Below are 24,858 nucleotides of genomic sequence, written 5' to 3'. Positions count from 1 at the left end.
TTTATGGCAAAAATAATTTATGTTAAAAAAAACGTCAATTATTGATGTTCCAGAAACTTAAACTTACATTTTAACGAAAAAAAGTAAAAATAAATGCAATTAAAAAAAACATAATTTGATACGTAACAAATTCATGCTTCTCTGATCTTCATTAAATTCAAAGTATTTGATAGAGAAGTAATAAAATATTGATTCATTTCTGTTAGGCGTCCCACATTTCCTAATTGGATCTGTATGGATAATTTTTCTAATAAACTTGACAAACTATGAAGTCAAAAAAATTTCTTATTGCATAATGATTAGGTGATCAGGTTGAATTGAATTGCATAGTGTTTAATGGCGCAGAAACCAAAACCTTCTGCACTAGGCCAAACATTAAGAGTGAAACCTGATCAAATGGCACGATAAGCAAGATTTGACACAAAAGGAAAGAGCAGTGAGATGTCTCAAGGTTGTGGGACCTTGAGGGGTAATCTTGGATTAATCGACCTATTGCAATAATTTGGAACCAGATTTTGGTGTTGACAAATGTGTGTTGATACATTGGCATGAATGAATCATCACAAACCGTTATACTTTAACCGTTACACCAAACAATATTTAAAATTCTGTTAAGTTTCTAGTCATATTGGTATAAATTATAACTGCTTCCAATTCTTTTCATTATTCCAAATAATCTAAATGCCGTTTTGATTTCAATAGCTTTGATCTAAAAGTGTTATTTTGATAAATTTTTACGTAGTGTATAGAGGTCTGGTCCTATTCCCCCCCCCCCTGGTCTATTCGTCTTTTCAAATTCTCATGAACTGGTGCTTGTTTTATTTTGTTTCGTACTGAATATCTTCACTTGAAATCTAGGTTTTTTTAGAAATTTAAAGATCTTCCAGTAAAGGGAATCACAGATTAGGTTGTATAATATTGTGGAGTTGAATTTTTTAAAATTTTTTAAATTAACTAAAAATTAGTTATTGAATTGCTTTTTTTGCATTAGGTATTTTTATTTATCATGATCAAGACTTTCTTAATTATTTAAAATAAGTAACCTCTTCAATACTAGGTATTCTTTCTTAACTAAAATACAAACTAACCAAAAAAAAAAAAAAAAAAAACAGGGTTTAAATTATAAAGTTATAAAATGAAGTACAATGTAGACATAGAAATGAAAACTACAGATTATAAATTTCAAACCTTTAATTTTAACCATAACATTTTGTTTAAAAAATAGAGATGTTAGAAAAATACAAATGTATATCGTTAACATAACAATCATATTGTGTCCTGTTTAATACTTTGAAAGAAAAACTTAATAAGCAGCATTACAATCTATCTTTCTTATAATCTTTGAAGTACTAAAAGAAATTAGCTTATTAGCGACGTCCAGTTCTTCTGCTTCCAGTTTTCATACAGCGAGCCAAATGAAAAGCAAATCGAAGAGCACCTACTTTTCTTGAACAGTGAGGGCAGTTAACAGTAAATTTAGCCAGATGCTTTTTTGAAGTTAAACTATATCCAAATATATCCACATTAGGATTTTGATTATGCATTTCATCTTCACTTGTAGATTCCTTGGATTCTTCATGTCTTAAATCATCTTCAAGATAAATTGAATCAATTTTTCTTTTCATATTGTTGCTTTCTGCTGTTAAATCCATAGGCATGTTTAAACCTGTCGAGACTTTCTTGGTTTCTTCACAATCACTTGAAGATCTATCCTCCTGTTGTGCGGTGTTAGTATCAGGCATTTTTGAGACAAAGTAGGAACCAAAATTAAAGTTTCAGAAGAGAAAACTGCTTTGACTGTTTTGTCGCTTTAGATTAGTTTAGATTTACCCTAAAAATAAAGAAAAGTTTATGTAAATTATCTAAATTACTAACTCCCTTTCGATGGTTATGCCCACTCAAATTCAGCAACGTAAAATAGGTTGAATAAAATATACTACCTTATGAATCTGTGAATTTTAAAACTGATGCTGAATGAACAAGGAGTTTTTGTAGTTTCTAAAATGCTAAGCAAGTTACAATCAAACTAGTTAAATTTTCTTAAATATTTAAATTTTGTTTTTTTTTTTAAAAACAAACAAATCAAAAGTAAATTTTAATTTCTGAAATAAATGCAGTTCACACATAAATTTCTGATAGTTGCAATACAAATTTTCACATTTAAATTTTTACCTATCACAAGTTATTTCCAATTACTTTTGAAATATTTTAATCTTGAAATAATTATTCAGCCTCTTAATTTTTTTTGGTAATATTTATGCAATAAATAATTAATAGTTATCATCAGATCTGCAAGTGTTACAATTTAAATTTAGGAAACTGGTTGCTTAATTCATACCACTTGGTACCTTGTAAATTGTACCAAATTGGAAAATACTGAATTCTAATTTAGTAAATAAGTAGACAATGATTAATCCTAATTGAAATTGTATAATAAGAAATGTAATGGTTTTTTTTCTCCAGCTGATATATATCTATATGTTTATATACACACAGAAATATTATCATCAATTATAAGCCTAGAAAATACTGAGCATAATATCTACAACAAAGTTAAGGGTGACTTTTTGGGCACCATAACTTCAGCAGAATAAGCCTAAGACAAAGCAATGTTTAGGTTAAATTTTATTGATGACAACAAGTGTATTTAGTTCAGTATACAGGGTGTTTCCAAACTCATGGGCAAAAATCTATAGGGTAATAGAAAACATCTAAACAAGTAATTTTCCCCATACAATGCCTGGACAGAGAGCAAGCCGAAAACCACTAAGAGATTTCCGTTTCTGTTTCACGAAACAATGAAACCCCAAAGGGATAGAGGTGATGCAAATTAATTTGACGTAAATTAGACGATGTACGCCATTCGCTATATCACATGTGTAACTCCTGCATCACCGTTCTTTTGAGCAGTTTCTGTAATTTTGCCACACACACACTGTCAAAATTAATTTATTACCTCTTCTATATATTTAATGTTTTGCTCTTTCATGTGACAGTAACATATACTCCCTAGTGCCTCATCGATTTCACTCTGCCCATGCAGTGTATGGTGAAAATTAGTTGTTCAGATGTTTTCTGTTACCCCTTAAATTTTTGTTCTTTAATTTCCAAACACCTTATAGCCCTAACTGGTTTTGATTTCTTGCTGGTAATACTTATGTTTAATTTTAGTTAAAAATTTTTATAACTTTTGAATTAAATTAGTGTGGTAAAAATATATAAATTAAAAATTTTAGATTGGATTGACCTAACTCTTAATTTTTATTAAGTAAATTAATTTTATGTTAATTTCTAATTTCAGTTAATTTTCATAAGGACTGTTTGTTAAGACTATATCTCTTTTGTGATCAAAAAATAGTTTTCCTATTGTTATTAGGTTAGGGAATTAGAGAAATTGATTTGATAAAAATCTCCAATATCAGGAAAAGAACTCTCTGTCAAAGCACCATCAGCTAGATCAGGGGTTTCCAACTTACATGAGGGCGGGGGCCGCAATTAAAAACACCAGTCAAGTGGCAGGCTGCAACTTTATCAAAATTTTATATAGGGCTCTTATGTTTGAAGGAGCATTAAATATTATTGTCAGATTTTTATCAAGTTGTACAAACAAACGTATTGAATTACAAATTAGAAGTAGATTTTTAAGCAACATACACGATTATTTTTGTATTTGAATAAATATTTTCTTGGATGCAAAACCTAAGAAATAAATTTTTTTGCTGCGTTGGTTTGTTAAATTTCGCAGAACGAAGAAATTAGGTTTTTTTTAACGAAAGAAAAGTTTTTTAAAGCCATCTAGATTTTTTACGAAAATTGTCCGCAAAAAATTACAACTAATATATTTTAGTTCGCCGGCAACAGAAAAAGGCTTCACAGGTCGGATCCGGCCCGCCAGTTGGCAACCACTGAGATAGATCATTACTTGTTTCAACATAAGGGTTAAGGTTTTGGTATTTTTCATTGAATTTCTGTTCCTAGTTTTTAGAGAAAATAGATGTCTTATTTTAAAGAAATAATTTTTCTTACTGATTGATTCATATCCAGAATAAGATTTTACTGGCAAAAAGTTTAAAGGTTGAGAGAGTTGTGGGCCACTCAATCTTTTAACAAAGTTTTTAATTGTTGCAGCCTTACACTTCACGAGATGGGGAACTTTGTATTGGGTGTCCAGGTATAGTTTGCAGCCTTTCTTCAACAATTTAGATGAAGTAAATACAGTTTAAAGGACTTGAGAAACGACTTGTCTAGCTGGTGAAGTTAATCTGTTGCTCCTAAATTGTATTGGTACAATTTAGAACCTCACATAAAGTACAGTTCAGGGAACTACTTAGAGTTTCAAAGTATTATCTCAAAAAATATTTAGTTCACCAAGAAACATTTTAAATACGGTTGACTAGTTTAACAGTTATATAATGCATTTATTACCTTCCTCTTAACATTCGACATATTTTTACTATATGCCGTATCCTTACAGAGGATGTTCAAAATTACATTGAAAACTTGCAAAACTGATAAACCTAAATATTTTAACCATTTGCACAGCAACTTAATTCTTTTAACATAGATTTATACCTCATAAAAGAAGTTTTCTTATTTATCTGTTGATGTCCCTCCTTTGCCAATGCTTCTTCAGAAATCTGAGGTAGTATGATTTAGGCAAATTTCTTTGTATGGATTAAATTTAGGATGTGTTAAATTTTTTATATATATGAAGGAGTTTGGACACACTTTTTCAAGAGGGAAATTTTTATATAACACTGATAGTTCCATGCGGATGCTTCGCAAGTTTTCAGAATTTCCACAAGACACATAAACATTTTAATGCTTTTATGGAAATCTAAAAACTTTTTAAAAAGATATAACCTCAAAAATCCAGACCTCTGAAATCCGAGCACTTTTTTTTCTCAACAGATGCCGAGAAAAAAAAATAGCTTAATCAATTTTAAATTAGAGGCAAGACGAATTTATAGTTTTAAAAAAAAAAACACATGAAAATTTCTGACATTAACTGAACTATTGAAATAGTTACGTCGAAATGAAATCATCGCAAATTGAGTGAGTCGAAAGGTAATTTCTCAAATGCGCTTGTCGTAATGCTATTAATACATCGGAATTAAAAAAAAAAAATCTCATAAGAGATCAAGACTTTTCGATAAAATTGTTGCAAATTGAGTGCTGTGCTAGAAAGTAATTAATCAAATATGCGATTTGTATTTAGCATGGCTTAAAAATATCAAGATTTTGAAAACTGCGGTAATCTCTATCGATTGCTAATGGTGTGAGTCTGGTTCGATTCCGCACCCGCCTCGCACCGACCAGTGCTGACGTAAAATATCTTCAGTGGTAGACGGATCATGGGTTAGCGTCCGCTTGGTGTCAGGCTAACCGTGGAGGGTTTTCGTGGTTTTCCTCCCCATGTAACGCAAATTTGGGTTAGTTTCATCAAAAGTCTTATAAAACGCAATTTCTCCCAATACTTGATCCAGAAGTTCCCTTCTCTTCTGGATTGGGTTCAAAATTACAAGGTTACGGAGTTGAGCATCAGTAGCCGTAAGCCCTAAATTGCGTCGGTTGTTCAACGATGGTAATGTATCAACAATTGTTGGAAAAACAATCCAAAATTCACGCAAATTTATGATGCAATCGAGGGTTTCGAACTTACAAACAATATGATGAATGGAAGATGGTATTTGATGCATAGTTTAAATGCGCGTGTTGTACTAATATTGTAATTATCGAGATTTCAAGAAATATGTAGAAATGCTTGGTAATCATCGCGAATCGAGAGTAAAACAGATCACTCAATAGCAAATTAAATTCGGGTGTGGTAATGCTGTATTAAAATATGAATATTTTAAAAACCATAAGGAAACTCATAGCAGAAACGAGTAAAAAACCATGCGGATTTACGAGGGAAACCAACACATTTTAAATAATTTTGGACCCATCTCGAACTTGACATCTCTGCAGCTAAGATATAAAAATTTCAAAAATATATTTTTTGGGAAACAACGAAATTACTGAAGTATGTACTGTATCAATTTTAATTCAATTAATTCAATTTTAATATCAAATTAATTAAAAATTTGAACTAATCATAAAAGCTTCATTTTAATGATAACTGAACAATAAACACATATTTTCCCCTTTCTTAGAAATTTCTAAATGTCTTATTTTATCGTCCTTATGTAAGTTTAAAAAGTGCTTCACAGCTTAAGAGTTCACAATTTATTTCATCTTAATGAAATTTGCGGGGATTAAAAGTACAAGTACAGCTTTACTAACTTGTAAGAACATGAACATTAAGAAATCACTTGCAAGCATATGCAGAATTCCTGAAATTACTAATAAGGAAAGATGACTAAAAGCACCTAATTGGTTACTCATACTATGCAATTATGTATATAAACTATTTCATTGCTAGTTAGAGTGGATCGAATTAAAAAGCCAACCTTCTTTACTAATATCTTTCCTTCTTTTCTTATCTATATTATCTATATTATTATTATTGAGCAGAAAACTTATATGCCTAAACAATTTTGTCTCCCCCCCCCAACTGTTATTTTACTATCAGTATGAAAATTATGTTGTGAAAAGTGTAAATGAGTAAAATTAACCATTTATTGTTGGTTACTCATTTAGATGTTTTAAGTGCTTCTAACTTTTTTTGAGGATTCTGTTTCATTTTTATCTGCTTGATTTTTTCAATTTGATTTTTTCTTATATGTATCAATCTTTTTGGTTTTGATTTTCTTTACTGTAATTTTGTAGTGTTTAGTTCACTTGACAACGGGTGAAACCCTTATCCAAAAACTCCTTCGGGGGTAGATTGGTTACTTATTAGTCTTTCACTTCAGTGAATTTTGCAGCTATGTACTAAAATTTTATTATAATAGATTATAATATATCATATTTTATTTTAATATAAAGTAGATTCTCGTTTTAACGATGCTCGTCGGGCTGGACAAAAAAGTCGTAAATAACGGGAGGTTGCTATATGGGGGACATGAAAATTCCCATGTTAATCGGAACTGATGCAAAACTGTTTTTTCTGAATCCACTAACGATAGTCTTTAGAAACTCTTTTTCCACGAGTGCACTGTGGGCCAGAAGACTATGATCTCTGGCCAAAAGTCAAAAATTAAATTTTCAACTAAAATATGTGTAGGCAGTTTTAATATAGCCCAAATTAAGTATTCATAATCATTCCAAACATTATAATTTACTTTTTGGACCGACAAGAGTAGAATTTAATCAAAAATATGTTAAATTTTTTTTTTAAAATGTAACTTTTAAATTTTTATTTCCGAAATATATATAGAAATTTCACCTTTCTGTTGCATTTTTATCAGAGTAATTAGTCTGAAATTATAGTAAAATTTCTCAATTTGTTGGATTAGTTAATACTCTTGACAAACTTATAGTTTATATCTTATCATTTGACAATGTTTGAATGACTTTCGAAACTTAGTTCCAAAAAGTTCCACGTGGTAATTAGCTAAACTTTTTTGTTGTTGTCCTCTTTGATGTTTCCTCTTTCGAAAAAACCTGCCCCATTTTGCCCGTATTGCAAAGGTGAACTAAATATACTGAAAAACGAAAATTATGTTTTTTTTTTCACGTTTTCGCGTTATTTTGTAATATTACTTCGAAAATAAATTTTTTTTTTCATTTTTAATATAAAATTAGGGAAATTATTATATTTTCATTGCTATATTTAATTATTTAAACGTACTACTATATTATTATTTTTATTTTTGCTCGCCATATTTCAGCCGCCATTTTTTTTTGGGGGGGGGGGGGTATTTTTAGTGTATTTCGAAATTCAATTTATCTGCACAGAAAAACTCCTAAATAAAAAAACCCAAATTTTGAAATAAATTTTATCGAAACACTAATTTTGGCAAACGAAACCTTGGATGCTGGCCCACTGTGCAGTGCGATATTAAGTTCAAAGCTTCTAACACATTTGTTTTTCTTTTTATAGGATATTAGAAATTGTACAAGATTCCAACTCTACGGTATTTCAGAGAAATAGTATTAGAGGGCGCTCTATATAACGGAATTTTTTTTACATTATTGATAGAGGAAAGAGTACTAGGGGCACTCAGCTGAAAAGACGTTAAATGCGGGAGGGACATCGCTATTCACGGGGGACGTTAAATAAAAGTTCTATTATAATATAAAAGTGCACAAGGTAGAAAATTTATTAAATAAATTTATTTTTTTTTATCTAAGGTGGATAACTCCCAACCAAGGCATAATACAATTAGATAAGACAGTAACAGAAAAAAAGTAAAACTTCAGCAACAAACTAAGGTTTAAATTGAAATAAAATTACGAAATTGATTTAAGACATATGTTATAAAAATTCTGGTAGATTTATTAAGATTTAAGTTCACACTAACTGGTAAGGTAATTTAAAAAATACATATTTGATTCAAAAAATAAGTCTTGTTAATTTTATTAAACTACAATAAATGACACTATGATGTATTAGTTACACACTCTATGACCCGCATTTAATGTCAGCATTCAAATATTATGTTTAAAAAATATTAAATCCCATTGTAAATAAAATACATTGTAAACCTGCTATAGTGGATTCTGGATATAGTGAACACTTTGTTGTAGCGAACATTTTTAGAGGTCGCGTTTGAATTGCTGTTCAGCTAATGTTTCAGGTGCTTATAATGAGTAGCTGAGAAATTGCTGTTTCATTTATAGTTGGGTCAAATTTCTCTTTTACAATTATTTAAATGAATGATACAGAATTTTTAATCTATGTGGCAAGTTCAAAAGTTTATAATTATGACTTAAATAAAAATTAGATTTTTATATTTTACAAAGGAGTGTTTAAAATTAGTCATCTCACTGAATTTATTCCAAAAATAGACACATCAAGGAGCCAATTAGTGGCACAAAAATTAAAACTTCTAATTGCAACTTTCGTCAAAAACGATGGAAATCAAAAAGATGAACATCTAAGAAAATTCGTTATAGGGAGACAACTACTTCGTTATATGGAAAAATTTTTGAACGTTTTTTAACGTTTTTTTTTAAAAAATAAATAAATCAGAGGAAGAAATTCCTTGTAAAGAAACTTAATTTCAGAGCACTCTGCATATTTAGTTAGTTACTAATTTATAAAGCAAATTATGTACTATTGCAATAATTTTTTCCAACAATACTACTGGATCCATAATGAATCATTGTTTATTATGGACTTAAATCAATCAAGTATTAAATCAATTTCTTACATTAACTAATATATACATTTTCTTTGTTTAATCAGTTATTAGTGGATTACAGAAAGAAGCTGTTAGCATCATGTAACAATATTAACAATGTACCCCCTCTTGAAATCACTGTTTCCAACAATACTACTGAATATTCATAGTGCACAATTTTTTAATATGGGCTTATTGCTGGATCCATAGATGGTACACTATAGCGGTGTTCGACTGTATTAGTGAAGTATTAAACTAATTTCTTACATTAACAAATATAAAAAAAAATTTTTAATCAATCAGTGGATTACGGAATATTTTACGGTAGATTACTGTAAATTTGTTTAAAGCTGTTAGCATCATTTAACAAATCCTAAACGATATCATATGATCCTTTATGGCAAATCATTAGAAACAAAACAAATTTAATTCTTTGAAAATTTTAATTTATAACTTCATTATTTTTTCTCATTTAAAGTAAAAAAAATCCCAAAAATCTTTGAAATCATTTAAGTGAAACTTATTTGGCAAAAAATTATTTTCTGAAAATTTGCATGATTTTTGAAACTAAGTATTTAAGAAATTTTTTAATACATGTTCTGACAAATTTGACAACTAAATTAGATTTTATTTGATAATTAAGTAATTTTTTAATAACATCTAACCATATTGTTTCCATTAACATCCAACCATAGTGGTCGATTTTACAATATGTTATACAGACAACATATAAATTACAACAATTTTATATTATTTTTAAAATTAACAGATGCGAAGACATGATAAATATTTATAATAACTTTGTTTTTATATTTAAAATGCGTAGTAAGAAAATGTATGAATAATAAAAAAATTACTTACTAAGGACAGGGATACAGAAATTTAATAAGACGGGAAATCAAAACTAAAGGCGACTGCTTCAAGTGAAAGGTTTAGATAAAAAGACTCAAGTTTAAAAAAATAGCTTAAATATAAGCGTGATTTCTAATCACGTGATACAAATGCACACATTCTATTGGCAATCAAGCTTCAACTGTAATAGTTATGTAAAATATATCCGTAAAATTGAGAGATTTCTAAGAATTAGTCAAAAGCTAGAATCCTATGCGCTTGTTTCAGTGCGCGAAATGTTTATTTAATCTTTTTTAAATATTATTTGAGTAGGTCAAAAGTATCCTTTATTTTTTATTTGAAATATTGTAAAAGGATTATCCGTAAAACACGTCAGCCAAAATGGAATAAAATTAAACTTCTTTAATCATAACTTATTAATTTTGTCATTTATTTTATCCTTCCAAGATTCAGCTTTCAATATACTGAGCAACAATTTTATATAATTTTATCACTTAAAATATATTTTAAGATTTTTTTAATTTTTATTTCTATGCCTTTATAAAGCGATAGTCTTTGTAAAAAATATAATAGGACTCGCACACTTTGATCGGAGTTTTTGATTACAATGAAAAATTATAGGAAAGTTTTGAAATTCGATTAAAGTAAACTTTAAGATAGTTTTATTATTTATATATACGTTATTGAGTTTAGCGGATTTTGCTTCATGACAAAAATGTGTAGAAATACATAAAATTATCTTACAATATGCAAAAAAGGTTTAAATTTATTTCAGATTTAGATAATTTTAAAATCTTTTACTCACATTTTTTTTTGTTCTTATATATTGCACTTCAAATATTTTATAGTACATTGAATCTATGTACTATAATGCATAATTATATGTACATAATTAGTAAAATAAACTAAAAAAGACCTTATCAAAATTTTGAGATGTATGAAAAATATATCACCTTAAAATAAAAGCTCTTTTTTTTGGGGGGGGGCTTATGTTTTAGCTTCCCCAAAGAGGCCAAAAACAGCTATTTTTTAGTAAATTTTTATTAGAAAATTATCTATGTATGACCACGATATAATATTTTTAACAATATATTTAACACTACCCACTCATAACTAGCCTTAAAATTTTTACACTATTTGATTATTGTGGTTTTTTGTAAATTTTTTATTTTTATTTATATCACTTTTTTTACAGATAATTTGAGTCTTTAATACGCAAGTAACAACAAAAAATATGAAATACGCAATACAGATAGAATCAAAACCTCATAAAATCATTATTTTATTTGTAAAAAGAAAATTATTTTTTTCTATAGTTATTTATAATGTTAAAATTCTTAAAAAAAATACTTAAATCCTTATAAAAAAATAGAAAGTACATACATGTAAAAACAAGTAAAAATGTAAATATCCTTTATTTTTTGTTTATATAAAGACCATGTGTCTCGAAATTTGCCATGATACTATCTGTCATAATTAAAGACTCCACAAATCATTACCAATCCTCTTCCTATTTGTTGATTGAAGCATTCCTTCTGTTGCAGATGAAATTCTTCCAATAGAGTTACAGCCATCCAGATGTTTAAAAAATTATATGAAAATATAATTTTGTTCCACTCATCATCCGCATAATATTTTTAGCTTATATCAGTCTAGTTTCGATGATATTTCATACACTTCAGTGTTTTCTACATTTTTATGTCTTTCTCATTAGTATCCGATAAGACTCTTCCTTTCTGTAACATGTGAAATGTTAAAAGATACAGCCCTAAAAATGGGGCTAGTTGCTTGGCTGCGCTTTTGCTGGACAATTTTGAAACTTCTTAAACCTCAGTGTTTTCTTCATCTTAGACATTTTGCAGATTTATTTGTTATGAAACTCTTCAAATCAGTAACATAATTTTTCGCTGAAGAGTTTTGAAACTTCACTTGTTTATTGCCGGTGAATTTATCGATCATTCCTTGCCGTCGAAATCATTTTTCATCCAGATTGTCCTCGTATTACCACTCCTCTTATTACTACTCCTTAGATTTACTTATGAAATTATGAATGGCAGGTTTAAAATTCTTCAATAACCAAAATATTTTTGTTTCAGATTTATCTCCACTTTGCGACTTTGATAAAATGAATTTTATACACATCTCACTCAATATAAATCTTTATATATCCCACGATATCTTTTTAAAAATGGTTAATAATGTAATCACAACACTTGAAACTTCGACTGCCAGGTAATGCTTTCAGTAAATGCTAGCTCATAGCTCAAGAGGTCGCCATACCAAGGGAGAAACTTTTCGTCGTAAATTCTCCTTCACCTCCGTTACTAATTTAAAAGAAAGAAAAAGTGAATTCAGGCAAACCTAAAGTCATGAAGAAAATTTCAAAATATCAAAATGCAAACAAATTATCGGAAGAGAACTTCTCAATTGCGTATTCCAGAGTTATCTTCTTATAATTTATTTTAATTTTGAAGCTTTAAAAATTTCTTTTCAGTAATTAAAACTTCATGGTTTACTCCAGGTTTGTCCGTACTCTCTTTTTCTATACTTTAAATTAGGTGAAAGATGATTTGCGACGATAAGTTTCTCCAGTGCTGTGGCGTCCTCTAAATTTTATAGCGGCTTTGATTTGATGCAAGATAAGCTAATTTTTACAGGCTATATTTTAGTTTCTTAGCAGGGACATTCATTTTTCAGGAATAAAGTTTAGAATGACATGAAATAAGTACATTTTTAAAGTTGCAATTAGGCAACTATGAATGCTAAAATTCACATACGTTTTTTTCATCATAATAGACCCGAATCGTTAGTGATTTTATGTAGTTACTCAAATCAAAATAGCCTTAAGTTTTGCTAATTATGATCAAGCACATCTGTCAATTAAATCTGTCGAAAAAAAGGTATGTTTATTCAAAGAAAGTACGTTTTTGTTTTTGATTTCGTAACTTAAAATATCGCATTCTATTTTTATTGCGACTTTTATTTTTCTTCTTAATGCTAAGACGTAAGAACTAATTGAATTTGTACTTTTTACATATATAAAGAGATGTAAAGATGCTATTATAAGCTCTAAAATACACTGGTTATCATAAATTAAGGAAAAATCACAAAAATAGCGATAACTCTTTCAAAAGTAAGCCAAACCGTGCAAAATTTGCATATGTTGTCCACTAAGAGTAGCTGAGTAAAATTGCAATATGCAAATTAGTGGCGCTGCACTCGGCTTACGTCATCTGCCTGGAGCATAAAAGTCCAAGTTTGAGAGAAAGCACACAAATTTTACTGTGATTGCGACATTGAAAATCTGAGATAGCCAATTCGTAATAATGACCTCTAGGCATCATTTGCCTGAAGAACTACGATGGAGAGCCATCGGGAGACTAGAGGCAGGGCAGAGTCAATCAGAAGTGGCCAGATGGCTAAATGTGAGTCCATCTGTGGTTCATAGACTTTGGAGGCAATTTCAAACCACAGATTCGGCATCTAGGAGGTTCAGTCAAGGACGGCCAACTGTTACGACCAGTGCCGATGACCGATATTTGACATTAAGTGCACGCAGGAATAGAACCGCTACTCCGACACATCTTAGATCCTCTCTTGCTGCAGCCACCGGAAGGTTGGTGTCAACGTCAACTGTGCGCAGAACGCTCCACGAAGGTGGTCTGTATGCGAGACGACCAGCCATTTGCGTGCCGCTCACATCACGCCATAGGAGAGACCGTTTGCAGTGGGCCCGACAACATGTCCACTGGACGTCAGATCAATGGAGGCCTGTTCTCTTTACGGATGAGTCCAGGTTTAGTCTAGAAAGTGACAGTAGACGTTATTTGATATGGAGAGAACCTGGGACCCGTTATCATCCATCAAACATCCGTGAAAGAGATGCATACGGAAGAGGCAGTGTCTGTGTTTGGGGAGGCATATCCTTAGGAGGGCGCACATACCTCCATGTCTTTCCAAGGGGAACCGTGAATGCTCAGGTTTATCGAGACAACATCCTTGATGCTTATGTGCGCCCATATGCCGGGGCAATTGGTGATTGCTTCCTGTTACAGGACGATAATGCAAGACCACACAGAGCTCGCATTGTTGATGATTATCTTCAACAGGAAACAATTACTCGCATGGAGTGGCCAGCTCGATCCCCGGACTTGAATCCTATCGAGCACGTTTGGGATGCTCTAGGGAGGCGTGTATCTGCCATCAATCCGCCCCCTCAGACCCTTGCCACGCTTGCAACTGCTTTACAAGAGCAATGGCTCTCACTTCCTATTGAACTGATAGACCGCATAATTGAAAGCATCACACATCGCTGTTTGTGCTGTATTGCTTCTAGAGGCAATCATATTCCATATTAAAGGTACTTTTTCTATTGCAAACCGATACTTCCAATTTGTTTATTTTATACATGTGCTAATTTCTATACTACTATTAATGTCTGATAATTTCTTTTTATGTTGTTTAATACCTTACTATGTGTTGTATATTGTGGGTAAGTTTCATAAAATTCCATGTGTAATTTCTTGAGTTATCGCGATTTTTGTGAATTTTCCTTAATTTATGATAACCAGTGTATTTCACAGCTTATGCTGCATGTTCCGTAAAGATTGTGATTAATATGATTTTTATAATCATTCTAAAAATTAAACAAAATGTATAGGCATTAGGAATTGCAGTACAGGAAAGTAGATGTAATAAGCAACAAGACAGGTCTGATAGCAGGAGAAAATAGAGGAGTTGAGAAACGTTTATTAGAATCACGTTTAAGATTCCTCCTTCAATTAAACCTGTTTTGATATTTATTACCTATGAATTCCTCTACTGTAATTCGCCATATTTCGATAACGTTTTTCTTTAACTTTTTCTTATCTCGCCTTAATATTAATTTGTCACTCGAATGTTTATGCAATTCAGTTTTCATTTTTGATAAGGACTCAAAAAATTCACATTAAAGGTGGTCTTTATAAAACACCTAAGTATTACTATATACTATTTATAACTATTTTATAGTATGGACTAGTATATTACTGTAAAACAGTTTGTTAATGAGAATTGCCTTATAATGTTAGATTTTCTTAATAGAACACAGCATATTTTAAAACTTATTATTTTTTTTAAATTTTATTTCGTAAACCCTATCGTAAGCTTCTGTTGTTAAATACATCTTTCAAAAGTAAAAAAAATTATAGAAGTTCTAATTATTAGAAATAAAGTTTAAAGCTTTTGTTGTTTAATTGAACAATAGGACATGAGACCTTTTTCGGTTAATGAAAAAAAAAAATACCCTTAAGATTAGTTGGTTGAAAACAGAATTTTACCAAGAGAAAGTTACACTACAAAAAATACAAATAGAAAGCTTATTTTCTATTCAATGTTACGAAATCAAACTGTACTTTTAACTAAGTCTGACGCAAGAAAAAAACGGAAGAATAAAAAGAACATTTGGGTTCAAAGATAATTTTAAACATTAATTTCTCAAATTCGAACCACAAAATGAAAAATTTTCCACGAGAGTTCATCTTTAAAATGGTGCTAAACACTATATTTGAGTTGCAAATTTTAGAAAAATGTCAGTTAAAAAAGTAAATCTTTTCCTATGAAAACAGGCCTCAACTTCTAATTTTACTAGGAACACTGCATGCGGCAATTTCACCAATTTGCACAGCGAAAACTATAATTTAGAAAAAATATTTGTGATAAATGTGTCCATCTTTAAAATAGATCCTTACTTTGTGCTGCAGTTAACTTTATCTAGAAAATGACAGTAAAAAAGATTTTTTTATGTTTAAAAATTTGTTTTACACACCAGGTTTACAAGCAGTGTTGTAGTTTTGCCCTCAAAACACAACTCACCTGGAGTGTAATTTATTAATCGGCGGCCTTTAACGATTCTTTATTTCAGACGTTTTCCTCTTCGTTGTGGCTGGTCCCACTTATAATACAAGCTTTTATTTCTTTTAAAATTTGTTATTGGAATTTAAAAAAAAAAACTCAATAATCAAGCTTTCTTCTTATTTAAGAAAATGTCAAACAGAAGAACGCGTCTTGAAATGCCGCTGGATTAAGAAAAATCGCCACCCGGGGGTGGAGGGAAAGAGGGTGAAAGAAATTCAAATTAAGACATTTGCATGCTTTGTTTTCTTTCCAATATAGAGAATAATTCTAGAAAAGGAATAAATCCCGGCGACTGGTTGAAACTAATTTTGCTCTCCCACCGACTACAGTGCTGACTAATCATGGGTTAGAATCCCCTTGCCGGCGGGCTAACCGTCAAAGGTTTTAGTGATTTTCCTTTTTATATAACGCAAAAGTGGATGAGTTCTATCAAAAAGACTTCCATGAAGACTAGTTTGTCCCAATGCTTGACACAGGAGTTACCTTGTCTGCTGGATTAGGTTCAAAATTACAAGGCTACGAAGTCTAACATTGCTAGTCGTAAACTTAGAGTTTGATCGGCTGGTTAACGCCGGTAATATAAAATATACTTGTATTATAAGTTCAGAAATTTCCACGCAACCAAATACGCATAGTATTCGATAATAATTATTCTTGAACTGTGATGGCTCAGGGGATAGAGCATTCGCCTTCCAATGAACCTGTTTCGAATCCCAGCGATGGCTGGTCGATACGAATTCTGAATCCTGCTTGCACCGAAAAAGTGCTGACATAAAATATCCTCAGTGGTAGGCGGATCATGGGTTAGAGTCCCCTTGCCGTGAGGCTAACCATGGAAAGTTTTCGTGGTTTTCCTCTCCATGTGACGCAAATGCGGGTTAGTTCCATCAAAAAGTCCTTCACGAAGGCCAATTTCTCCCAATACTTGATACAGGTGTTTCCTTGTCTTCTGGATCGAGTTCAAAATTACAAGACTACGGAGTTGAACCTTAGTTGTCGTGAACTCAAAAATTGGGTCGGCTGTTCAACGACGGTAAATAAATAAAATGACTATCCTTATTATGTACTTTAAAAATGCGTGTTAAGAGTGAAATAAATATACACATTAGGGGTCTCAAATTAATATACAAACTAGGGCAACCGAAAGTAAATGAATCACTACTAAGTATGAGAGACGGTAAATACCAAAGTCGGATTGAAATAGGAGTTGAACAGTGTTTATTAAAAACACATTCAAGTTCAATAATGAAACTAAATTATTTTTGATGTTATTAGTAAAGTCTCCGTGAAAAAGTATTCGTTGGTTTTAAAGAGCTTGTGTTTTTTTTTCCTCGTTTAAATATTAATTTACGGTCCTAAAATGTACTGTTTTTGCTTTCTCTTTGACCAAAATTCTGAAAATATATTTGATTTTAAGCTTAGGAACTGCGTTAAAGCTAACAGAAAAGTACCGATACGTTGTAAAAGGGCCGAATGCACCATTACAACCCCGTTAATAAGGTATACTTTCGAAATTAATTTCACAAACTTGCATTTCGAAACCCTTATTAAAAGATCAATATTGTCTATACACTGTAAAAAATTTTAGTGTATAATTGCCATCATTTTTGGTGCTGAGGTAAACTAAATACAATTTTAAGTACAGAACTAGTTATGATGCATAAAAATATATAAAATTGTCAAAATTTAAAGAATTAGTGCAGATATATTACTAAAAATGTGCTAATTTTTGCAATGAAGCCATAAATTGATTCTAATGTGCATGTTAATATTTGTTGTCAGTAAACAAACAAAAAATATGAATAAATTCATAAATCTATAGCAGTTAAAAAGTTTATAAAAAATGTGACTCCATGCACTGTAAAAGATTTTTGTTTACTAAAACACCAAAAATGGCGGAAACTATGCACCAATATTTTTTACATTGCATTCGTCTATCTTTGAAAGGAATTAAACTCTTTTTACAAAAGTGGACGTAAAGCCAGTTTTAATGAGAACGTGCTTTAAATTTCATGCTATGCCGTATACTTTAAAAATTTCAGAAATCTGCGTCTTGAAACTTATATTATTCAAGCAAATGTTTTCTACGAGTGTCCGTTTTAAAAAGTGGTGGCAAACAGTTGTTTATCAAGCTTTAATGACAAAGAGTCTTAGCTTTTAACGTTTCAAGTGAGGGGCCCTAGGTCCGTGGGACCCGTATTTATCTTATGACGGTTAACCCATTAAGGGCAATTATCTAGAATGTCCTGAAAAATGTAGAATAGAGATTAAGTCACTTAAATGTTTTGTTTTTCTAAGTACAAGTCTGATAAAATCAAAGTAACTTTTGATGAAACAAATATACTTATTCCTAAAAAAAAAAAAAAAAAAAATAACGCATTTACTTAAAAACATAAGTCTGAGTTCTTACTAACGGACACATTTTTTTTAAAATAGCGTTTTTAAAAAGATTAAGAAAGATCAAGGAAGGAAAATATCCAAGAGCACAAATACTTTCAAAGCTAAATGTAACAGGTTTAAATATTTTATTCAAGTATGTTAGGGAGTACTGCTAACAACATTTAAATCTTGAGAACAGGAAGATGTAAACACACAATAGCACTGTAAAAGTCTAGTTTTACGAACAAAAAAATATCCTTTTTTAAATGGTAAATTATGTTCCTTAACACTTTATTTTTCAGTTTGACTCTGATCTTATAATTTTATCCTTAAAATTTCAAAGATTCTTTGCATGTCCAATAAAAAATAAAGTTTTTCGACTTATAACTCTTTAAATTTTACTTCTAAAGTTTAAATTTAAACTACTAATTTAAACGCATACGATAAACCGGTTTTCATTGCATTATACATCATCAAATTCTTTTAGTAATTCATTAAAACAATAACAGATGTGACGATTTAAAGATGTTAAAAATAATTCATTGCTAAAGAACGCTTTTAAAGATCTTAAAATAAAATAAATAGCAATAAATTCAAATAATATAATCATTAATTAAAGATACTTACAGTGAGATTAGTCAAGCAAATTTATTTGGTTTTCTAAACTCTTTAAACAAACACAAAAAAACATCGTTAAATTCTTCATTTTAATACACACAGCACAACTGCTTCTTTTTTATGTAAAAGTCTTTTAACACTGGTTAGAATATATTTATAAAACCGTTTCCCACTTCACATTTCTGTAAGACTAAGGTCCACTTCAAACAGCTATTACTTTCTGGGTTGCTGTAGTTCCTTTACGTCGCACTAGAGCTGCACAATGGGCTATTGGCGACAGTTTAGGAAACATCTGACGATTGATCCGAAGACATGCCATCACAGTTTTGATCCTCTGCAGAGGGGATGGCACCCCCACTTCGGTAGCCCGACGACCTGCAAGCGAAGTCGAGCACTTTGCGGTAGAACAGTTCAACGAGGACTGATACCGCACACCCTTGGTTCCTACATAGACTGATCCAAGTGGTCACCCACCTGCACGCTGACCGCAGCCAGTGATGCTTTACTTCGGTGATACGTTGGAAACTGTGTCTTAATGATCAATCCACTGCGGGACTATTGCTTCCAGGGACACTGAAGTTTGGAGCATCCTGTTTTGTCAATGCTTTATTTCAGAGTACCAGGATAGCCTAGCTGGTAGGGCGTTGGGCCTATGTCTAAGAGGTCGTGAGTTCGATCCCAGCCGGCCGGAAATTCCCCGTGTATAAAATGGTGACTGGTGCACCCTAATATGATAAAGTTCATGAAGTCCTCCACGTTCCCTTACCAAATCAATACGTCTAGGGGTATTGAATCGGATATTGATCATGCTCTGGCTCAGATCAAAATTACGACCTTCGGATAATTGGTGTATGAATGTGTCCTCCCTGTTAAAAAGGGGTCCCGTAGTGGACTGATCGTTTAGACATGGTTTACAGCAGATCACCAAAGTCACTAGCTGCGGTCAGTGTGCAAGTGTGTGACCACTTTGATCAGCCTGTGATGGGACCGAGAGTGTGCGGCATTGGTCCTCGTTAAATTGTTCTACTGTAAAGTGCTCGACTTCGTGCTCAGGTCGTCGGGCTACCGAAGCTGGGGTATCATCTTCTCTGCAGAGGATTAAGATTGTGATGGCATGTCGTCGGATTATCCTCAGGGATGCTTCCCAGACCGTCGCCAATAGCCCATTGTGCAGCTCTAGCGCGACTTAAATAAAAGTACCGTACCTCTTTATTTTGGGGACGAATACCCAGACTAGGTAATCTGCGACCACATTTTGTTGCTTTTGGGCACAAAATTATTAAATGTTAAGGTAGCAGGTTCGAGTTTTTTCATACTTTAAGATGGATTTGTTTACTCATGCCCTCATTTTTATTAATTTTACGCAATGATCTGCAAACTTGCGTACACGGTGTAAATAATTACTTCCTGTCTAATTAGAAAACTTTTCATTAAAAGTGTAGGTAAACATCACAAAGAGAAAATGACAAATACAAGGCATCATTTTCGATAATCGAACTAGAAAAAGGGCCTGGTCGAGCGGTATAGCACGTCAAACGCTGTGCAAAGTGTGAAGGTGGCGGGTTTGATTCCCGTCTTAACCCGGGACGTATTTTGCGTGATGTTCTATTTTTCTATTTTCGTTTTTCTTTCTTTCGATGCTGTTCGATCTTCTCTTCTACTCGACAAAGGTTTTCAAGCTTAAATTGAGCATACAGGCCTGCAAATGTATATAATTGCAATAAAGCAAAAAACTAGAGAAATCCGCCTTTGTTACGGAGGTTCTCATTCTTTCACATACCTTTGATAATTTCACAAAATATAAAAGCCTCTCAGTACTAAATAACTAGGGCATTTTTAAAATTTGAATGGATGTATCAAGTTGATGTAGAAATAGATGTCAACTCTTTATGTTTGTCTTGGAAATGATGCGATTTATGTGAATTAAAGTGTAGACAATAAACATTCAAATCGCATTGAAAGAAGGACTAGTTATGACAGGATTGAGCACAAAGTAGCTGCTTTAAGTCGTTTGAACAGAAAGCTTGCATGCTTATCTATCTATGAATAAAGAATAAAACAGCTGTTGTGCTTATACACAATCAGAATCGAACTCAGTACTTCAGGTGGTCAGCTCTGTCTAACCTAAGGAAAAAAGGTGCAAATTAACTATTAAACTGAAATAGAATATAAAGTGCATAGTTCAATAATTATATAACTCTAAAAGTGTTAATGCGAAAATTTAATTTACCATGAAAACGATGCTATTTATGTGAATTAAGTATAAACGATAAACATTCACTTCGAATTGAAAGAAGGACACGATAAGATATAGTAACTGCACCAAACATGCAGATTTACGAGCCAATGAAAAATAAATAAAGCAGTTATTTTCAGTCTATACACAATCAAAAACGAACTGAGTACTTCAGGTGGTCTCGCAGTTCTATTGAACCTAAGGAGGGGCCTTCCTAACCGAGCGGTATTGCCCGCCAAACGCTGTGCAAAGCGTAGAGGTAGCGGGTTTGAAACCCACTGTTACCCTGGATGTATCTTCGTGCTGTCCTTCTCTGTATTGTGCTATCTGTCCTTCTAATTTACACAGATTTTTAAGCCTAAATTCAGCATACAAGCATGAAAATGTTTGTAATTCCAATAAACCAATTCCAATCCAACCTAAGGAAACAAAATTGCTTATTATCAAAAAGAAATAGAATAATATCGTTCTATAACTAGATAACCCTAAAACTCTTGATATAAATGAAGAGTCAAAAATTCTATCTACCTTGAAAATGCGGAGATTTATACGAATACTCAACATTCGTATAGCATTTAAAAATGAACATCTAGTCATGACAATATACAACATGAAGTAGCTGCTTTAAGTTATTTGAGTACACAAAACATGCAGGTTTATGTGTCAATTAATAAAGAATAAAACTGCAGCTTATTCACAAATCAGGATCGAATTTAGAACTTCAGGAGATCTTTCAATTCTGTCCAACCTAGAGAAAAAAAATGCATATTAATTATCAAAATGAAGATACTTAAATAAATAAATCAAGTACTTAAATTTAGCATTTAAGTGCCTGATTTAAACTGTTTTGGCACACAAGCATGCAGATTTCTATGCTTATAAATAAAAAATAAACCAGTAGCTTAAACACAATCTGGATTGAATTCAATACTTTAAGTAATTTCATAATTTGGACCCTTCAAGGGAATAAAAAATGCATATTAATTATCAAAATGAAATATCATTGATATAGTATTTTAATCAGTAGCATGTACATAATTTAGATTGAAATCAGTACTTTAGGAATGGTTTCACAATTTGGTCAAATCTAAGGGAAAAAATTAATATTGATAATGAAAATGAAGTATCATTGATATAGTATTTAAAAGAGGTAGCTTTAAAACTCTGGAATTTAAAGAAATTTAAGTTTGTCTAATTATAAGTTTTGCTGAGTTCTAATATCCTTCGCTAATATATACCACATACAGTTATTAGTACGGTGATTCATTTGCTGCACTTTTAAGCTATAATCATAAAAAATACGATGTCCAGCTATAATGAGAACATAGGAAGTTAGAGGTTTTTTGGTGGTGAAGAAGACCTCTGGTCAGTCTACTGTTTATGTAAAATCACATCGTAGGCGTATGGATTCGAACGGGCTAACAAAGGAATAATTAAGATTTGAAAAAAAAATGATTAACATTTTGACACAGATATATATATATATATATATATATATATATATATATATATATATATATATATATATATATATATATATATATATATATATATATATATATATATATATATATATATATATATATATATATATATATATATATATATATATATATGTGTGTGTGTGTGTGTGTATGTATGTATGTATGTATGTATGTATGTATGTATATATAAATATATATATATATATATATATATATATATATATATATATATATATATATATATATATATATATATATATATATATATATATATCTTACACTCTAATTACAAGTAAAAATATATTTTGGTCTTTTTTAATGATGAAAACAGTCAAATAGTTACGAAAAGATTTGTTAGATTATTGGAATTATATTTGTGTTAAAATATAAAATCCCTAAAAAATAGTTTGAAATTTTTTTTTATTCATATTAAAAAATTTCTCAAGAACTGATTTAGTAGATGAAAAAAATTTCAATGATGAGTAAGTGTTTCTCTTAGAACTAAATAACAGCAAAAAAGTGCAAATTTAAAAAATTATTGATTTGAAGTGAGCAGTATATTTAGAAGACCCTTAACGCAGTAAAAGACACCGGTGTTTGATGATGTATTTCATAACAATTATTAAGATGCTAAACACAATATTTTTCATTTATTTTGACTTAAATTAATAGAAAATAATGAAGAAAGTATGAAAAGTATGTTTAATAAAAATTCGGTGTCAAAGGGTTTAAAAAAAATGATAAAACGAAAAACTTGCGATGCACCACTTCGAAATAAACTTATTGCCTTACCTAAAACTCCCTCACATTTTTAGTTTTAAGAGAAATAAAACTATACTTATTTATTTTTTTTCCGCTAAAAAAACGTGGTTTTTTAAAGATTTTTTTTGTTTTCATTTTCGTCATTTTAGTTTTGTGTCTGTTTGTTTGGATACGTCGGAAATCGTATGAAATATCGATTTAGGATGAATTATATTTGGTGATTAACTCTGCTAGCATGGGTCAAAAAATGACTGAAACTTGTTTTCTTATCCGTCACAAAGCTCTAATTGAAATTTGAACACTCTTTAGTCTGTTAGAAAGTGGTAAAATTTCAGTTGACGAAACTTCACAAACACTTTCAACAAAACATGGTAAAATAAATCTAGTTTTATGCGTAACTTTGAAAGTTTGCGAACGCTTTTCTTTTCACTCAGAGGATATATAGATAGGAATCTAATTCTTTAAGACCGGACACAATTTTGAAATTACTTATTTCTCTCATATATTATTATTACTCATTTCTCTCATATATTATTATTACTCACTTCTCTCACATATTATCATTACTCACTTCTCTCATATATTATTATTGCTCACTTCTCTCACATATTATTATTACTCACTTCTCTCATATATTATTATTACTTACTTCTCTCATATATTATTATTTTTCACTTTTCTCATATATTTGATATTACTCATTTCTCTCGATAGAAAAACACAAAACGTAAAAAGTGATAAAGTTATTTCGCTACGACGATTAATCGTAGAATACATTAATCGACTAGAATACATTAATGCTGTTGAAATTTATGTTTACTTTAGTAATGAAGCATATAGAGGTAGCTAAGAGAAGAAAATTTTTACATATTGGTTTAATCATGATTTAAAACACATATATTACCACTCTTTACATATTGGGTAAATATATAGCCCTCACAATGGTGCAAGTTCAGTTATAAAGGGATAAATAAGTTCAAATTGTAGCAATCTAAACTGTAGCTATTTGAGGAATTAGTAGCTTTTGTTTATATATCAATATATTATTCAATAAGGAATCGGCTCAAACAAATCTTGTAGTTATGCCGATTACAGATTTTATCTAACTTTCCGCTATAGACAGTACAGTTGAAAGTATGAAGAGCAATATAATTTTATTGGACATAAAAAATGTTCTTTTTTTTATAGCGCCGAGTTTAATAATGTATTCTGTTGCAATCCAATTTAGCAAAAGTATTCAAAGGCTTTAAATCTGTTTAAATTTTCAACGGAATGTTGAAATACTCTATTTTAAAAATCTTTAACCAAACATCAGGGGCATAAAAGGTCTTTAACTGCGCCATAAAAACTAAATTTCGGTTTTTACTTCTCAAAATCAACTTGCCTTCTTTGTTAAAGAAGG

General features: G+C 30.8%; 1 protein-coding gene across 2 annotated transcripts; it reads right to left on the bottom strand.

The window, feature by feature from the left end:
- Positions 1–1,173: 1,173 nt before the first annotated feature.
- Positions 1,174–19,122, bottom strand: LOC122269158 (SAGA-associated factor 11 homolog). 2 transcript variants are annotated; one of them, XM_087155877.1, is made up of 2 exons: positions 18,984–19,122; positions 1,174–1,831 (listed from the first exon to the last, which is right to left on the bottom strand). In XM_087155877.1, exon 2 carries the CDS (start codon positions 1,740–1,742, stop codon positions 1,368–1,370), a length of 375 nt encoding a protein of 124 aa, XP_087012003.1. In that variant the 5' UTR covers positions 1,743–1,831; positions 18,984–19,122; the 3' UTR covers positions 1,174–1,367. The 2 variants fall into 2 exon arrangements, with proteins under 2 accessions (XP_087012003.1, XP_087012004.1); XM_087155878.1 differs by lacking the exon at positions 18,984–19,122 and adding an exon at positions 10,092–10,183.
- Positions 19,123–24,858: the final 5,736 nt, after the last annotated feature.

The sequence above is a fragment of the Parasteatoda tepidariorum genome, chromosome 12 (genome assembly GCF_982258835.1).
Source record: "Parasteatoda tepidariorum strain Cologne lab strain chromosome 12, Ptep-v5.0, whole genome shotgun sequence".
Taxonomy (NCBI): Eukaryota; Metazoa; Arthropoda; class Arachnida; order Araneae; family Theridiidae; genus Parasteatoda; species Parasteatoda tepidariorum.
The sequence above is the reverse complement of the archived record's forward strand: the minus strand, read 5'-3'. Positions and strand labels throughout refer to the sequence as shown.

Coding starts and splice junctions, on each gene's coding strand:
- LOC122269158 (XM_087155877.1), bottom strand. CDS start 1,742: ATGCCTGATACTAACACCGCACAACAGGAGGATAGATCTTCAAGTGAT.